The sequence below is a fragment of the Pan troglodytes genome, chromosome 19 (assembly GCF_028858775.2).
Source record: "Pan troglodytes isolate AG18354 chromosome 19, NHGRI_mPanTro3-v2.0_pri, whole genome shotgun sequence".
Lineage (NCBI taxonomy): Eukaryota > Metazoa > Chordata > Mammalia > Primates > Hominidae > Pan > Pan troglodytes.
Window position 1 is genome coordinate 73,589,151 of NC_072417.2, and position 13,967 is coordinate 73,603,117.

A 13,967-nucleotide genomic window follows, 5' to 3' on the forward strand; every position below is an offset into this window, starting at 1 on the left:
CATGTTTCAAAATATTTATTGAAAAACAATTTACCATGACATTCCTATACCACAAACATACCACTGGATTCTAAATAACCAATAAAAGTATACAAAGCCTATCCTGAAAATATCTTTGGAGGTATTAAATATATAGGCCCATGAGGATAGAGCTGAGTAACTTAAAAATGTTAGTCCTTGGTCACAAAGACTATTTGGTAATTAATAAAGAAGTGCCTCTTGACATTAGACTGCAATTAACTGAGGGGTGGGGGGCAGCTTCATAAACTGCAAGTACATCAATTTACTCTTTCCAAAATTTAAAAAGAAAATAATTCGATTTGAGGAGTAAACTCAGGTTTCTAAATCACACAGTTACCATCTTAGGGTGTGGGTATGCTTCATCTCTTTCAGTACATCCCCCAACCAACCCCCTCCTAGGGAACTTAAATGCAATGGCTCAAAACTAATAGGACTGCAAATAACAGCTTCAAACAAGGTTGGGAAGTTCAAAAAAGTGCTTACAATATTAATAAAATTTGAAATCTACAACTTTTCTGTACTCAATGTGGCAGACAGCTTAGATTTTTTTCCCCTCTCACCCAACATGCATGTTAAAAGAAAACTAAAATTCAACACACATCCATTCACCCACAGACTACTCCAAGCATTAGCTAGGAGCAACATCTTTAACAGCCAAGTCATGAACCCCTGAAAATAGGGGGGGAACCCAGATTCTTAACTATAGAAGCATCAGATGGGCTACTACAGTAAGAATTGAGGTAACAGCAAAATACCTTTTTGTTTCTTGAATTGCTACATGTCACAAATTCTTAAATTTGATTATTACCTCATCATTAAATAACCTGACTGGCTTACAAAAAATCAAATCAAAACCCAATAAACAGAAAGACAAGTTAGTGAAATAGGTGTATTATTAGGGGATCTTTCCATTTGACTCCTAGATTTCAAATGAAATGACCTAGTTGTATTACTATTTACGATAAAAATGGAGGATTTTCTAAGACTTATTTTTGGGCATTCATTTTCATTAATCTCCATAAACCATACAGTAACCTAACATTTCCATCTGAACATGAACTATTTCATGACACACAGCCAATATACTTGTTAACTGCATTGATTATTAGGGCAACATTTAAAATGAGGGGGATGGCTGCAGCCGATATTTATAGACTTGCTTATGGCACTGCCATCTGTGTACCTTGACTAAAAATATGCCATTGAAATTGCCAAACTTCCCTAATTTGGTATCTATTACATAATTTTTGCATTATCCTTTTTCATTATACATCTAAATGAAATCATTCTACTGATAAAAGTATATGTAGGATCTAAAATAATAATCTAAAGCCTCTGGTCCAAATAACCACCTTCTATATTAGGCTGGTCCTTTTTAGATCCTCCTGGTCCTGTTAGCAAATGCTATCAGAGCATCTTGCATTGTTGTACCAAAAAAAAAAAGTCAGAAGTGCTGGTCTATCAGATTTTCTATTACATTACAGATCAACACTGGTCCAGTTCAGATGAATCTGACAGTCCTTTCCTTGTAATATAGAGTGGTTGTATCCACTTATCTGGGCAAGGTAGAAAAACGTAAGTCGGGATGTCCCTCTTTTATTAGTACTTTTGTTAACTTTTCTATACTGCATATAAAGATTTTCCGCATAAAATTTCTTTACACTACAGTATTGAATACCTCCACATGGAAGAATTACATATTAAAAAGTTGTTAAAATCATCCTTACATAATAAGAATGCAACTCTTTTAAACTCTTAAATAGTTTTATTTAGGGGTATTTTTTTTCTTTCAGGCTTTCTGCAAAATGAATTTTTTAAAAACAACAAAAAAAATATTTCCTGTTGTTTGTTCTACTAGGTTGAAAATGTGGGCCAGACTACTTACACATGCGGTACATGCTGAATATAACTGAATATATGCTTATTCCTACAGACATTCTGCAAGATAGGGATCACCCAAAATAGGGTCTTCAATGGACTGGACCAGTGTTTCAATGCAAATTCCAGCCCCCCGAAACAACATGGTTTTGATTTCACAGTATGAATTCCCTGGAATCCGGGAAAAGGTAATTGGTTAACTGAGGTCCTCCCTCAGCAGCTCGGTCCCTCGACATTCTGAGAAATCAGGAAGGACTGCACCACTTCTTCAGTGGACTGGGGGCTGGTGTTGACATCTTCAAGAGCATCTGTCACTGAATATTGCCGATCTCGCAACCGGTTCCAGTTAGACAGAACATTGTGATATTCAAACACTTTCTCGTAATTTCCAATGGAGTTGTAAAGTTTAATGAGACCTCGATAATCATATTCTAGTCCACTGTAGCCCTCACCAAAAAGTTTCTTCCCTGTAACAAAAAAGAAAAAGGAAAAAAAAAAAAAGCACAAATAATGAGATAACAAGCAATTTCTATAACATGAACACAAGTTCAATTCTTTAAACAGGGTGGCTTAGGTTTATTCCCCTGAAAGGAATAGATATAATTCTTGTATCAGCATCCCCTAAATCAGTCCCAACCATGAGCTATCACTAAGACTTAAAAAAAATTTTCTCGTCTAAAGAAGTTGGCCTCATTAGAATAGAATTATAAAAATTCATGGTTTGAAAGAACTGTTTAAAGAGATCTCAAAGAAGAATGGCAGCATCTCCAACAGAAAAATACACATGCACAGGCCAGTCATGGTGGCTCACACCTGTAATCCCAGCACTTTGGGAGGCCAAGGTGGGTGGATCACTTGAGGTCAAGAGTTTGGGACTAGCCTGGCCAACATGGTGAAAGCCTGGCCAACATGGTGAATGCCCGTCTCTACTAAAAATACAAAAATTAGCTGGGCGTGGTGGTGCATGCTTGTAATCCCAGCTACTCAAGAGGCTGAGGCATGAGAACTGCCTGAACCCAGGAGGCAGAGGTTGCAGTGAGCCAAGATCAGGCCACTGCACTCCAGCTTGGGTGACAGAGAGAGACTCCGTCTCAAAAAAACCAACCAACAAATGAAAAACCAAAACACATGCACAAGGCTATTCACTGCAACAGTATTTGTAATTACAAATTAACAGAAACAAACGAAAACACGTAGAATAGTTTAATCAACTGTGGTACCTTCACTCAATGGCATATTATGTAGCTGCAAACTGATGGGGAAATTTCTGGGCTCTCTGTAACGGTTACGGAGTGACTGATGGTATATTGTTAAGATTGAAAAAAGTAAAATACCAAAGAGTATCTATAGTATGCTATCTTTTGTGTATGATAGGGAAATAAGAAAATATTTATCTGTTCATTGTGCAAAAAGATACACAAAAATGATAAACCAGAAACTAATGAGACTGGTTATCCATAGTGAGTGGGTGGGAACTGGGTAGAAGAAATCAGAGAAAATTATATGTCTCTGGACATATCTTTCTGTATAGTTCTAATTACAGTACGTTAATATTTCGCATACTCAAAAAAATTAACAAAATAAACAAAGATGGATGGGGCAACAATTTAACATGTTAAATAAACCTAATTGTTTTGCAAAAGAATAACATAACCACATTGAAGGAAAGGGGTGTAAATAACCCCAAGTAACTTTTGAACATAGTATTCTGAATATATACTACCTTCGGGCTAGAGAAAAAGGAAAACTGTAAACGAATATTGAACTCTAAGTAGTAGGTCTGTTTTTCACAGCGGTATGGGTTAGCAACTCTTAAACTACATGCACTTGAGGAATGAGCAAGTCAGTCAATATATTATAGATAATAGGGAACCCACATGTATATGGATAAATGATTTATGAAGAACACAGTATAGCAGAGGGAAAAAAAGAGTCTTTTGGCCAGGAGCGGTGGCTCACGCCTGTAATCCCAGCACTTTGGGAGGCCCAGGCGGGCAGGCTGCCTGAGGTCAGAAGTTCGAGACCAACCTGGCCAACACGGCAAAACCTTGCCTCTACTAAAAAAATACAAAAAAATTAGCCAGGTGTGGTGGTGTGCATCTGTAGTCCCAGCTACTTGGGAGACTGAGGCAGGAGAATCGCTTGAACCCAGGAGGTGGAGGCTGCAGTGAGCTAAGACCACGCCACTGCATACCAGCCTGGATGACACAGCGAGACTCTTGTCTCAAAACAAAACAAAACCAAAAAAAAAGTCTTTTGAAGAAATGGTCTTGGCTTAACTCTGTGTCCATATGGGGAAAAAAAATTGATCCCTACTTCACACCATAAAAAAAAAATCAGTTTCAGGATTGTAGATCTAAATATAAATAAAGTTTCCTGAAGATAATTTTCCAGAAAAAATATCTTTATTACTTTGGGTAGAAAAAGATTTCCATATTTTTTTTTGGAGACGGAGTCTTGCTCTGTCACACAGGCTGGAGTGCACAGTGCGATCTCGGCTTACTGCAATCTCTGCCCGCTAGGTTCAAGCAATTCTCCTGCCTCAGCCTCCCGAGTAGCTGGGATTACAGGCGTATGCTACCACGCTCGGCTAATTTTTGTCTTTTTAGTTGAGACAGGGTTTCAGCATGTTGGCCAGGCTGGTCTTGAACTCCTGACCTCAAGTGATCCACCTGCCTCGGCCTCCCAAAGTGCTGGGATTACAGGTGTGAGCCACCGTGCCTGGCTGAAAAGATTTCTTAAACAATACAAAAAGTGCTATTCACAAAAGAAAACACTGATGCAGGCTGGACGCGGTGGCTCATGAGGCCTGTAATCCCAGCACTCTGGGAGGCCAAGGCAGGCAGATCACGAGGTCAAGAGATTGAGACCATCCTGGCCAACATGCTGAAACACCGTCTCTACTAAAAATACAAAAAATTAGCCGGGCATGGTGGCGGGCACCTGTAGTCCCAGGTACTCCGGAGGCTGAGGCAGTAGAATTGCTTGAACCTGGGAGTCGGAGGTTGCAGTAAGCCGAGATCGCGCCACTGCACTCTAGCCTGGGTGACAGAGCGAGACTCCCTCTCAAAAAAAAAAAAAAAAGAAAATACTGATGCATCTGATTACATTAAGAACTGGCTGGGCACAGTGGCCTGTAATCCCAGCACTTTGGGAGGCTGAGGTAGGAGGATTACTTGAGCTCAGGAGTTTGAGATCAGCCTGGGCCAAGATTGTGAGACCTTGTCCCTATTGAAATAATAAATAAAAAAAATTAGCCGGTTGTGCTGGTGCACATCTGTAGTCCCAGGTGGGCTGAGTAGTCAGGTGGGCTGAGGCAGAAGGATCGCTTGAACTCAGGAGATTGAGGCTGCAGTGAGCCCTGATGTGCACTCCAGCCTGGGACAGAGTAAGATCCTGTCTCAAGAAAAAAAAAAAAAAAGAAAAAAGAAAAAAAAAAAGAAAAAAAGAACTTCTGTTATTTAAAAGGCTCCATTAGGAAACAAGCAAGAATAAGAGATGATATCTATGACACATGTAACCAACGAAGGTCTGTCATATTCATATCATATAAAGAACTTCTATAAGTCAATAAGAAAATGACAAGACAAATCAATATAAAAATGGGCAAGAGTTTTAACAGGCACTTCACAAGATGATGGCCATAGATTCCTTATTTTGATTTTGTAATAGTCCTGAAATGGAAATCCAAATGTTCCAAATGTTCATTAACAGTGGAATGGATAAATGATGACATCCTAATCCAACATATGGCAGTGATACGCAACATCACAGATTTCACCATTATTGTTCACCAATAAACCAGACACATAAAAATATACATTGTATAACTTCATCAAGTTCAAAAACAGGTAAGCCTGATCTATGATGTTAAAGGTAGGAGAAGGGAGGGGGAGGAATGAGTGGGCAGTAACTGCACAAATAGTTTAAAATAACTACTTTTGCCTACACATGACAGTCTACTGTCATACCTCTTACTACTGGCTTCAGTATCAAAAAAAGCACCTTTAGCAAAATGTTCCAGATGATTTTTGGGTGGTTCCTGAATATCCTTAGCAACTTATCCCATTTAAATCTATTTTATTTTATTAAATATTTTAGTATTTTATTTTATTTTATTTATTTTTTTGAGATGGAGTCTCGTTCTGTTGCCCAGGCTGGAGAGCAGTGGCACAATCTCAGCTCATGACAACCTCTGCCTTCCAGGTTCAAGTGATTCTCCTGCCTCAGCCTCCTGAGTAGGTGGGACTACAGACATGCACCATCATGCCCAGCTAATTTGTTTTTGTATTTTTTAGTAGAGATGGGGTTTCACCATGTTGGCCAGGCTGGTCTCGAACTCCTGACCTCAAGTGATCTGCCTATCTCAGCCTCCCAAAGTGCTGGGATTACAGGTATGAGCCACCGCACCCAGCCCCATTTAAGTCTTTAATAACATTTTCCTTATACAACATGTAAGACATGCTGACATGTTGATTTGTAATCAACTGACTAAAGAAAATTTAAATGTAACATACCAATTGCTATAGATCGCAAATAAAGTTTCTCAGCATTTTCATACTGATTCATGTCATAATTATATAAAGAAGCCAGATGTCCCACTGAAAGGGCTACTTCATAATCTTCTTGACCAAGAAGTTGTTCTTTAATCTGAATTGCTTTGATGTGCATTTCTTCAGCTTCCTGAAAAACAATTATGCCATATCAATCATTATACTTTTTCTCATCTTAACAGTTCTTACTCAATGAGCAAAACTGATCTAAATGCCAAAGACATCTTATGAATGCCATAAGGTAATCAGATCAAAGAACATACTATGTTATTCCAAAAATTGCCTATGGGAAGCATTACAGAGTTTTGGAAACTGCAGATAAACTGATGACAGCAATAGTATCCTATGTCAAAAGTAACAAGTGAAAACTTATCCTGGTAATAAAAAATTGTTACAAGAAATTCACAACAAAGAAATTTGCAAAATTTTAAGAAACTGTTAGAAGAAATTAACAAAACATTCTAAAACAAAAATTACTTCCTTTGGTTAACACAGTTAACACAGTCCAAAATTCAGTTGAACCTTCTTAACAAGCTCTAGATCATAATATGTTAATTTACATGGGTATACACTTTCATTTCATTTTTTGGAATTTTGACAATTTTTATTCCAACAAACTAAACTCAAGCTAATTGAGGGATATACAGGTTGCTTTTCAGGTAAAGAAGACCTCTCACTCTTTCCTTACTGTGATCTCAAAATTAATAATATTAAGAATTTATAGGCTGGGCACAGTGGCTCATGCCTGTAATCCCAACAGTTTGGGAGGTCGAGGCAGGCAGATTGCTTGAGCCCAGGAGTTCGAGATCAGCCTGGGCAACAGGGCTGGGCAATAGGGCAAGACCCTGTCTCTACAAACAATACAAAAATTAGGCGGTGTGGTGGTGTGCGCCTGTATTCCCAGCTACTTGGGAAGCTGAGGTGAAAAGATCACCTGAGCCCAGGGAGGTTGAGGCTGTAGTGAGCCATGATCACACCACTGTACTACGGCCTGGACAACAGAGTAAGAACCCATATTAAAAATATATATATAACTCAAAATTCTAAAAGACATTGAAGTTAGTCATATTTATTGCTACAACTGATAATACTTGTTGCAATATCTGACATTTCTTGCACACCTGCCATGTGCCAGGCATTCTGCTAAGAGCTATACTTAGTATATACTAAGAATTATATATCAAGAACTATATACTAAGGACTGTTTGAAATATAGCAATCATATTTGTATTTCTTATTTAAAAATTTTTTTCTTATCTCAAGTACTACTTTCATATATTAATCTTTTTTTTTGGAGATGAGTCTCACTCTGTTATCCAAGCTGGAGTGCAGATCTCGGCTCACTACAATCTCCACCTCCCAGGTTCAAGCAATTCTCCTGTCTCAGCCTCCTGAGTAGCTGGGACTACAGGTGCATGCCACCATGCCTGGCTAATTTTTGTATTTTTAGTAGAGATGGGTTTTCACCATGTTGGCCAGGCTGGTCTTGAACTCCTGACCCTCAAGTGTTCTGCACACCTTGGCCTCCCAAAGTGCTGAGATTACAGACATGAGCCACTGAGCCCGGCCTCATATATTAATCTTTTTAGTTTGACATGTTTCCTAATTTTTCATGATCCTGATTTTTTTTTTTTTTTTTTTTTGAAGACAGGCTCTCACTCTGTCACCTAGGCTGGAGTGCAGTGGTGTGATCAGAGCTCACTGCAGCGTCAACCTTTTGGGCTCAAGCCATCCTCTTGCCTCAGCCTCTGGAGAAGCTGGGACTACAGGTGTGAGCCACCATGTCTGGCTAACTTTTTCTTTTTTGTAGAGACGGGATTTCCCTATATTGACCAGGCTAATCTTGAACTCCTGGCCTCAGGTGATTGTCCCACCCTGGACTCCAGTGCTGGGATTACAGGCATAAGCCACTGTGCCTGGCCCACGGTCCTGATTTTTAAATTTTATTTATATTTTGACTATTGTTTGTTTGTTTTAGAGATAGGGTCTCACTCTGTCACCCAGGCTAGAGTGCAGTGATGTGATCATAGTCACTGCAGCCTCAACTTCTTGGGCTCAACTCATCCTCCTGCCTTAGTCTTCCAAGTAGGTAGGAAGACAGGTATGTGCCACCACACCTGCCTAATTTTTGTAGAGACAGGGTCTCCCTATGTTGTCCAGGCTGGTCTGAAACTCCTGGTCTCAAGGGACCCTCCCATTTCAGCCTCCCAGAGTGCCAGGATTATAGGAATGAGCCACTGTGCTTGGCCTATGTTGTTTTATACTCACTATCTTCTCAATTCCTTTGTGCAATAAGTGTATAATTTATTTGAGCTTACTTAAAATTTATTATTTCAGGTTCTATTTCATTACTTGAGAGAAAAATATAGTAAAAACATGTTTCTACCTTAAATTTTCTCATTGACTGATAAAGTCTTCCAAGGTTTCCATAGTGTTTTGCAGTCTGTACATTAAATTCCCCAAAAGCTTTTTTAGCTAGTTGGAGTGAAGACAGGTGCAAATCATGAGCTTCTTGAAGCAGCCTCTGTTCAGTTTCCTTATTATGACAATCAATTGCAATCTCCTCTAAAATAAGTGCTAAAAAAGAAGGCAATAAATTAGTGTACTTCAAAACCATCTACCAAAGCTAGTAAGAACATCTAATTTAAACTTAAATAATATAAATGTTTACTGAATATATTTATATGTGATTATGGTTTGGAACTGGTCAAGATGAAAGAATTCCACTTTTAACAAAAAAGTACACTTTTTGGCGGTCATTCTATTTTGCACAGTATATATATTCAAATTTAAGAAAAACAATGGTATAAACGATTTTGCAGAATTAGCTTCTATTTTAATAGACTGCTATACTTTGCTGATGTGAAATTTGTTTTTCAAATTAAACGGAAGCACAAGGCAAGTTTTTTAAAGTCATGAAACTGTGTCAAGGAGTACCTAAGCACTTCTGAAAATTTTGAAACCACACTTTATAAAACATAACCTTTAACCAAACACAGCTAAAAGAACTGATTTCCTCCTACTCATCTGACCAACCAAATCAGGCAAGACATTTCAATTTCAAAGCTCCATTCAAGACTTTCAAATTCTATCTAAAGTCTTAAGAATATACATATTATTTTACCAGATAATTTGATTTATTGGAAAACTGTCTATGTACACAAAGGTAAGAAAAAGAGATTTACTTCACTGTAGCATTTTTTAAAAAGAAAAGGTTAAAAACAATTATAAGAGTCAAATAATAAAGGTAAGGTTAAATACATTAGAAAAAAGGATATATGTAGAGACACGAAAAAATGTAATATATTAAGTGAAAAAATCAGATTATAAAATTAAATCATTCATTTAGTTATCTTATTTGAAGTAAGAAAAGTCTAAAATAATATTCACCAAAATGTTGACTGAGGATTGGTGGGATTTTAAGGCAATTTATTTTTCTCTTTTCTATCTAACATCATGTATTACTTGTGTAACTTAAAAAATACAAACCTAGAGGGAGAAAAAACTCAGTTCCAGAATTAAGGTAGAACATATCCAACATGCATGGAAATAACACATAGGTGACCCAATCATGTTAGCAAAATAAATGCATTACGTGAAAAAGCCTTGGCAGTAATCAGAAGAAAAGTTAAAATAAGAAATGGAAGATAGGGGTATTTGGCAAGAGCCTTGCAACATTCGGGGTAACCTGATACGAAGCTCAGGATAAGAATCCTGCACTACAAAGCTGAAGTTATGAAACCCATCTTCCATCCATGTTGTGTAGAAACATTTGTATTATGCTTCCATGCAATCCTCAAAAAAATTAATGCATGCATGAGTGAATGACAAAAGGGAGAGAGAAAAGAAAGAAATTCTGGCTTACTGATTTTTTTTTCTTTTCTTTTTTTTTTTGAGACAGAGTCTCGTTCTGTTGCCTAGGCTGGAGTACAGTGGCACGATCTTGGCTCACTGCAACCTCTGCCTCCTGGGTTCAAACGATTCTCCTGCCTCAGCCTCCCAAGTAGCTGGGATTACAGGTGCACGCCACCACATCCGGCTAATTTTTGTATTTTTAGTAAAGATGGGGTTTCACCATGTTGGCCAGGCTGGTCTCAAACTTCTGACCTCAGGTGATCTGCCTGCCTCGGCCTCCCAAAGTGCTGGGATTACAGGCATAAGCTACCCCATCCGGCCTATTAACAATGTTTTATGAGAGACGCAAACAGTCTTTCATTATGAGCCACTGGAACCCCTTAAGTAGAGTTGTGGTAAAATGGCTATCTAGTAATACATAGACACCGTCTAATCCTGTGAGAAAATCCTCCAATCCTCTGAGAAAATAAACAAATACCCCTATTTTATACCATATATCATCTATTTTAAAATATCTGAGACTAGATTACAAAGGATACCTTTCACCCTCTTTGAAGAAGCCAAAAGAAGATGATCTTCAGGTAGGATGTGGGTAATGATACCAATAGCTCTTTCTGCATGAAATCTGTAATACAGATAGATACAGTCTGGCATTTCTTTTTAGTTACAAATGATTTAGGAATTTTAAAAATCACAGTCTGTAATATAATATTGATAGAAAGTACTTCTAAAACTATCTGTGGTAAAGATCCAGCTTTTTGTTTTAAATTTCCAATCTGTTGTAGACTGAACTTTTAATACCCAACAGAGACTCCCATTTCCCTCAGAATGAGAGGAAATCTTTACTACAGACTACAAGATTCTACATGATCTTTCAGCCTGCTACTTCCCTGACCTCATCTCCTGCCATTCTCACACCAACCCTCTCCGCCTTCCCCTCCAGCCACACAGGCCTAGCAGTTTCCTGAACATGCAGAGCATGTTCTCACCCTGGCTTTACCCTTTCTACAATGCTCTTCGCTGAACATTCTCACGACTCGCTCCTCAGGTCTTTCCAGAACAGACAACATGAAAGGCCCTAAAAAAATTTACCATTGGCCGGGTGCAGTGGCTCATGCCTGTAATCCCAGCACTTTGGGAGGCTGAGGTGGGTGGATCACCTGAGGTCAGGAGTTCGAGACAAGCCTGGCCAACATGGTGAAACTCCATCTCTACTAAAAAAATACGAAAATTAGCCGGGTGTGGTGGTGAACGCCTGTAATCCCAGCTACTCAGGAGGCTGAGGCAGAATCGCTTGAACCTGGGAGGTGGAGGTTGCAGCGAGCCAAGATTGCACCATTGTACTCCAGCATGAGTGACAAAGACTGTCTCAAAAAAAAAAAAAAAAATTTACCATCACTCTCTCAACTCAGCCTACTTTACTCTTCTTCACAACATGTATTCTTGCCTGACAAGTTTGGTTATTTGTTTATGGCCCATATCACCAAATAGAAGGTAAGCTATTTCTGTTTTATTGTCAGTTTCTTTCAAACAATGCCAAGCCTCCCTCTCCCCCATCCTCCAGGTAACCACTAGTTTTCTCAAATCTGTCTTCCAATTTACTAATTCTCTCTTTTGTTGTAACTAAACTTCTGTTTAACTTGTCTGCTGAGGCTTTTTTTGTTTTGTTTTGTTTTTGTTTGTTTGTTTTTTTTACACAGGATCCTGCTCTGTCATCCAGGCTGGAGTACAGTGGTGCAATCATGGCTCACCGCAGCCTCAAACTCCTGGGCTCGGGTGATCCTCCCACCTCAGCCTCCCGGATAGGTGGGTTACAGGTGTACATTGCCATGCCCAACTAATTTTTTTGCATTTTCTTTGAAGAGACAGAGATTTGCTATGTTGTCCAGGCTGGTCTCAAACTCCTGGGCTCAAGTGATCCACCCACCCTGGCCTCCTAAAGTGCTGGGAGTACAGGCGTGGGCCACCACGCCTGGCCCATCTGCTGAGTTTTAATGTCAATGACTATTTCCATTTCTAGCCATTTGTTTTATTTTTATAACAGCTCAAGATATAATTAGTATACCACACAATTCACCCATTTAACGTGTACAGTTCAATGATTTTTAGTGTATTCACAGAGTAGTATGCCAATCACCAAAATCAATTTTACAACATTTTCATTACCCCATAAAGAAACCTATGCCCATTAGCAGTCACTCTCCATTTCCCTCCAACTCCCCAGCCTAGATAACATCAATTTATGTTCTCTCTCTACGGATTTGCCTATTCTGGACATATTACATAAATGAAATCATACAATATGTGATCCTTTGTGACTGGCTTCTTTCACTGGGCACAGTGTTTTCAAGGTTCATCCATGCTGTAGCATGTAACAGTTACTTTAAAATCTGCCCTTTTCCAGCCAGGCATGGTGGCTCACATCTGCAGTCTCAGCACTTTAGGAGGCCAAGGGGGGCAGATCACTTGAGGTCAGGAGATCGAGACCAGTCTGGCCAGCATGGTGAAACCCTGTCTCTACTAAAAATACAAAAATTAGCCAGGCGTGGTGGCGTGTGCCTGTAATTCCAGCTACTCAGGTGGCTGAGACAGGAGAGTCGCTTGAACCTGGGAGGTGGAGAGTGCAGTCAGCCAAGATCACGCCACTGCACTCCAGCCTGGGCGACAGAGTGACAGACTCTGTCTCAAAAAAAAAACAAAACAAAAACAAAAAAACTTCCTGTTTTCTTTATGGGAATATTCTTCATTCTTTCTTTTATATTAGAGTTAACAAAGTTTTTCTGTAGAGGGCCAGATAGTAAATATTTTAGGTTGTGTTGTCCACACATTCTCTGCTGCAACTACTGAACTCTGGCTGCTGTAGTGTGAAAGAAGCTATAGAAAACACATGAATGAATGAGTATGGCTATGTTCCAGTAAAACATAAAACTTTACTTATAGGCCTAGTTCGTCAACCTATTTTGTATCTTTAATCATATAAAGAACACATACTTTACAGCATCAACCAAAAAGAAGTTCTGGTTTTTTTTTTTTTTTTTTTTGAGACGGAGTCTCGTTCTGTCGCCACGCTGGAGTGCAGTGCTGATCTTGGCTCACTGCAACCTCCGACTCCCGGGTTCAAGCGATTCTCCTGCCTCAGCCTCCCGAGTAGCTGGGATTACAGGCGCATGCCACCATGCCTGGCTAATTTTTGTATTTTTAGTAGAGACGGGGTTTCACTGTGTTGGCCAGGATGGTCTCCATCTCCTGACCTCGTGATCTGCCCGCTTCGGCCTCCCAAAGTGCTGGGATTACAGGTATCAGCCACTGCGCCCAGCCAAAAAAAAGTTCTGTTAACTAAAGTTTTCAGGATTCTAATCCTGTTCATTATGTCTGCTGACTCAGAGGAAATATTTCCTTATGTTTTGTAATTTTTAATGGTGAGTTCATTTTAGGTAAAGCTTCGTCTATGAAATGTTTGTATAGTTTGGGTTGACAGATAATTATTTCCAAGTCTTGCATTTTCTCTCACAAGGCATCCCAGGAGAACCAGCACCCCCAAAGTGCTTTTTAATATTTTTCTGTTTGCAGATCCTGATGCATTATCCCTAAACTCAAGAGCGGTATAGGTAAATAATTATGTTTTGTGAGGCTTCTTTTTGGGTTCAACTGTGACACCAA

General features: G+C 39.1%; 1 protein-coding gene across 3 annotated transcripts in view; it reads right to left on the bottom strand.

Moving 5' to 3' along the window:
• The window catches only part of APPBP2 (amyloid beta precursor protein binding protein 2), an 80,970-nt gene continuing 67,003 nt past the window's right edge, over positions 1 to 13,967 (bottom strand). For all 3 annotated transcript variants that reach the window (XM_001136833.8, XM_016932658.4, XM_009432999.5), the window contains 4 exons: positions 10,847 to 10,932; positions 8,839 to 9,029; positions 6,417 to 6,582; positions 1 to 2,366 (listed from right to left, as the gene is read on the bottom strand). In XM_001136833.8, coding sequence (XP_001136833.2) covers positions 2,113 to 2,366; positions 6,417 to 6,582; positions 8,839 to 9,029; positions 10,847 to 10,932 — 697 coding nt within the window. In that variant the 3' untranslated portion in view covers positions 1 to 2,112. The remainder of the gene's footprint in view (positions 2,367 to 6,416; positions 6,583 to 8,838; positions 9,030 to 10,846; positions 10,933 to 13,967) is intronic.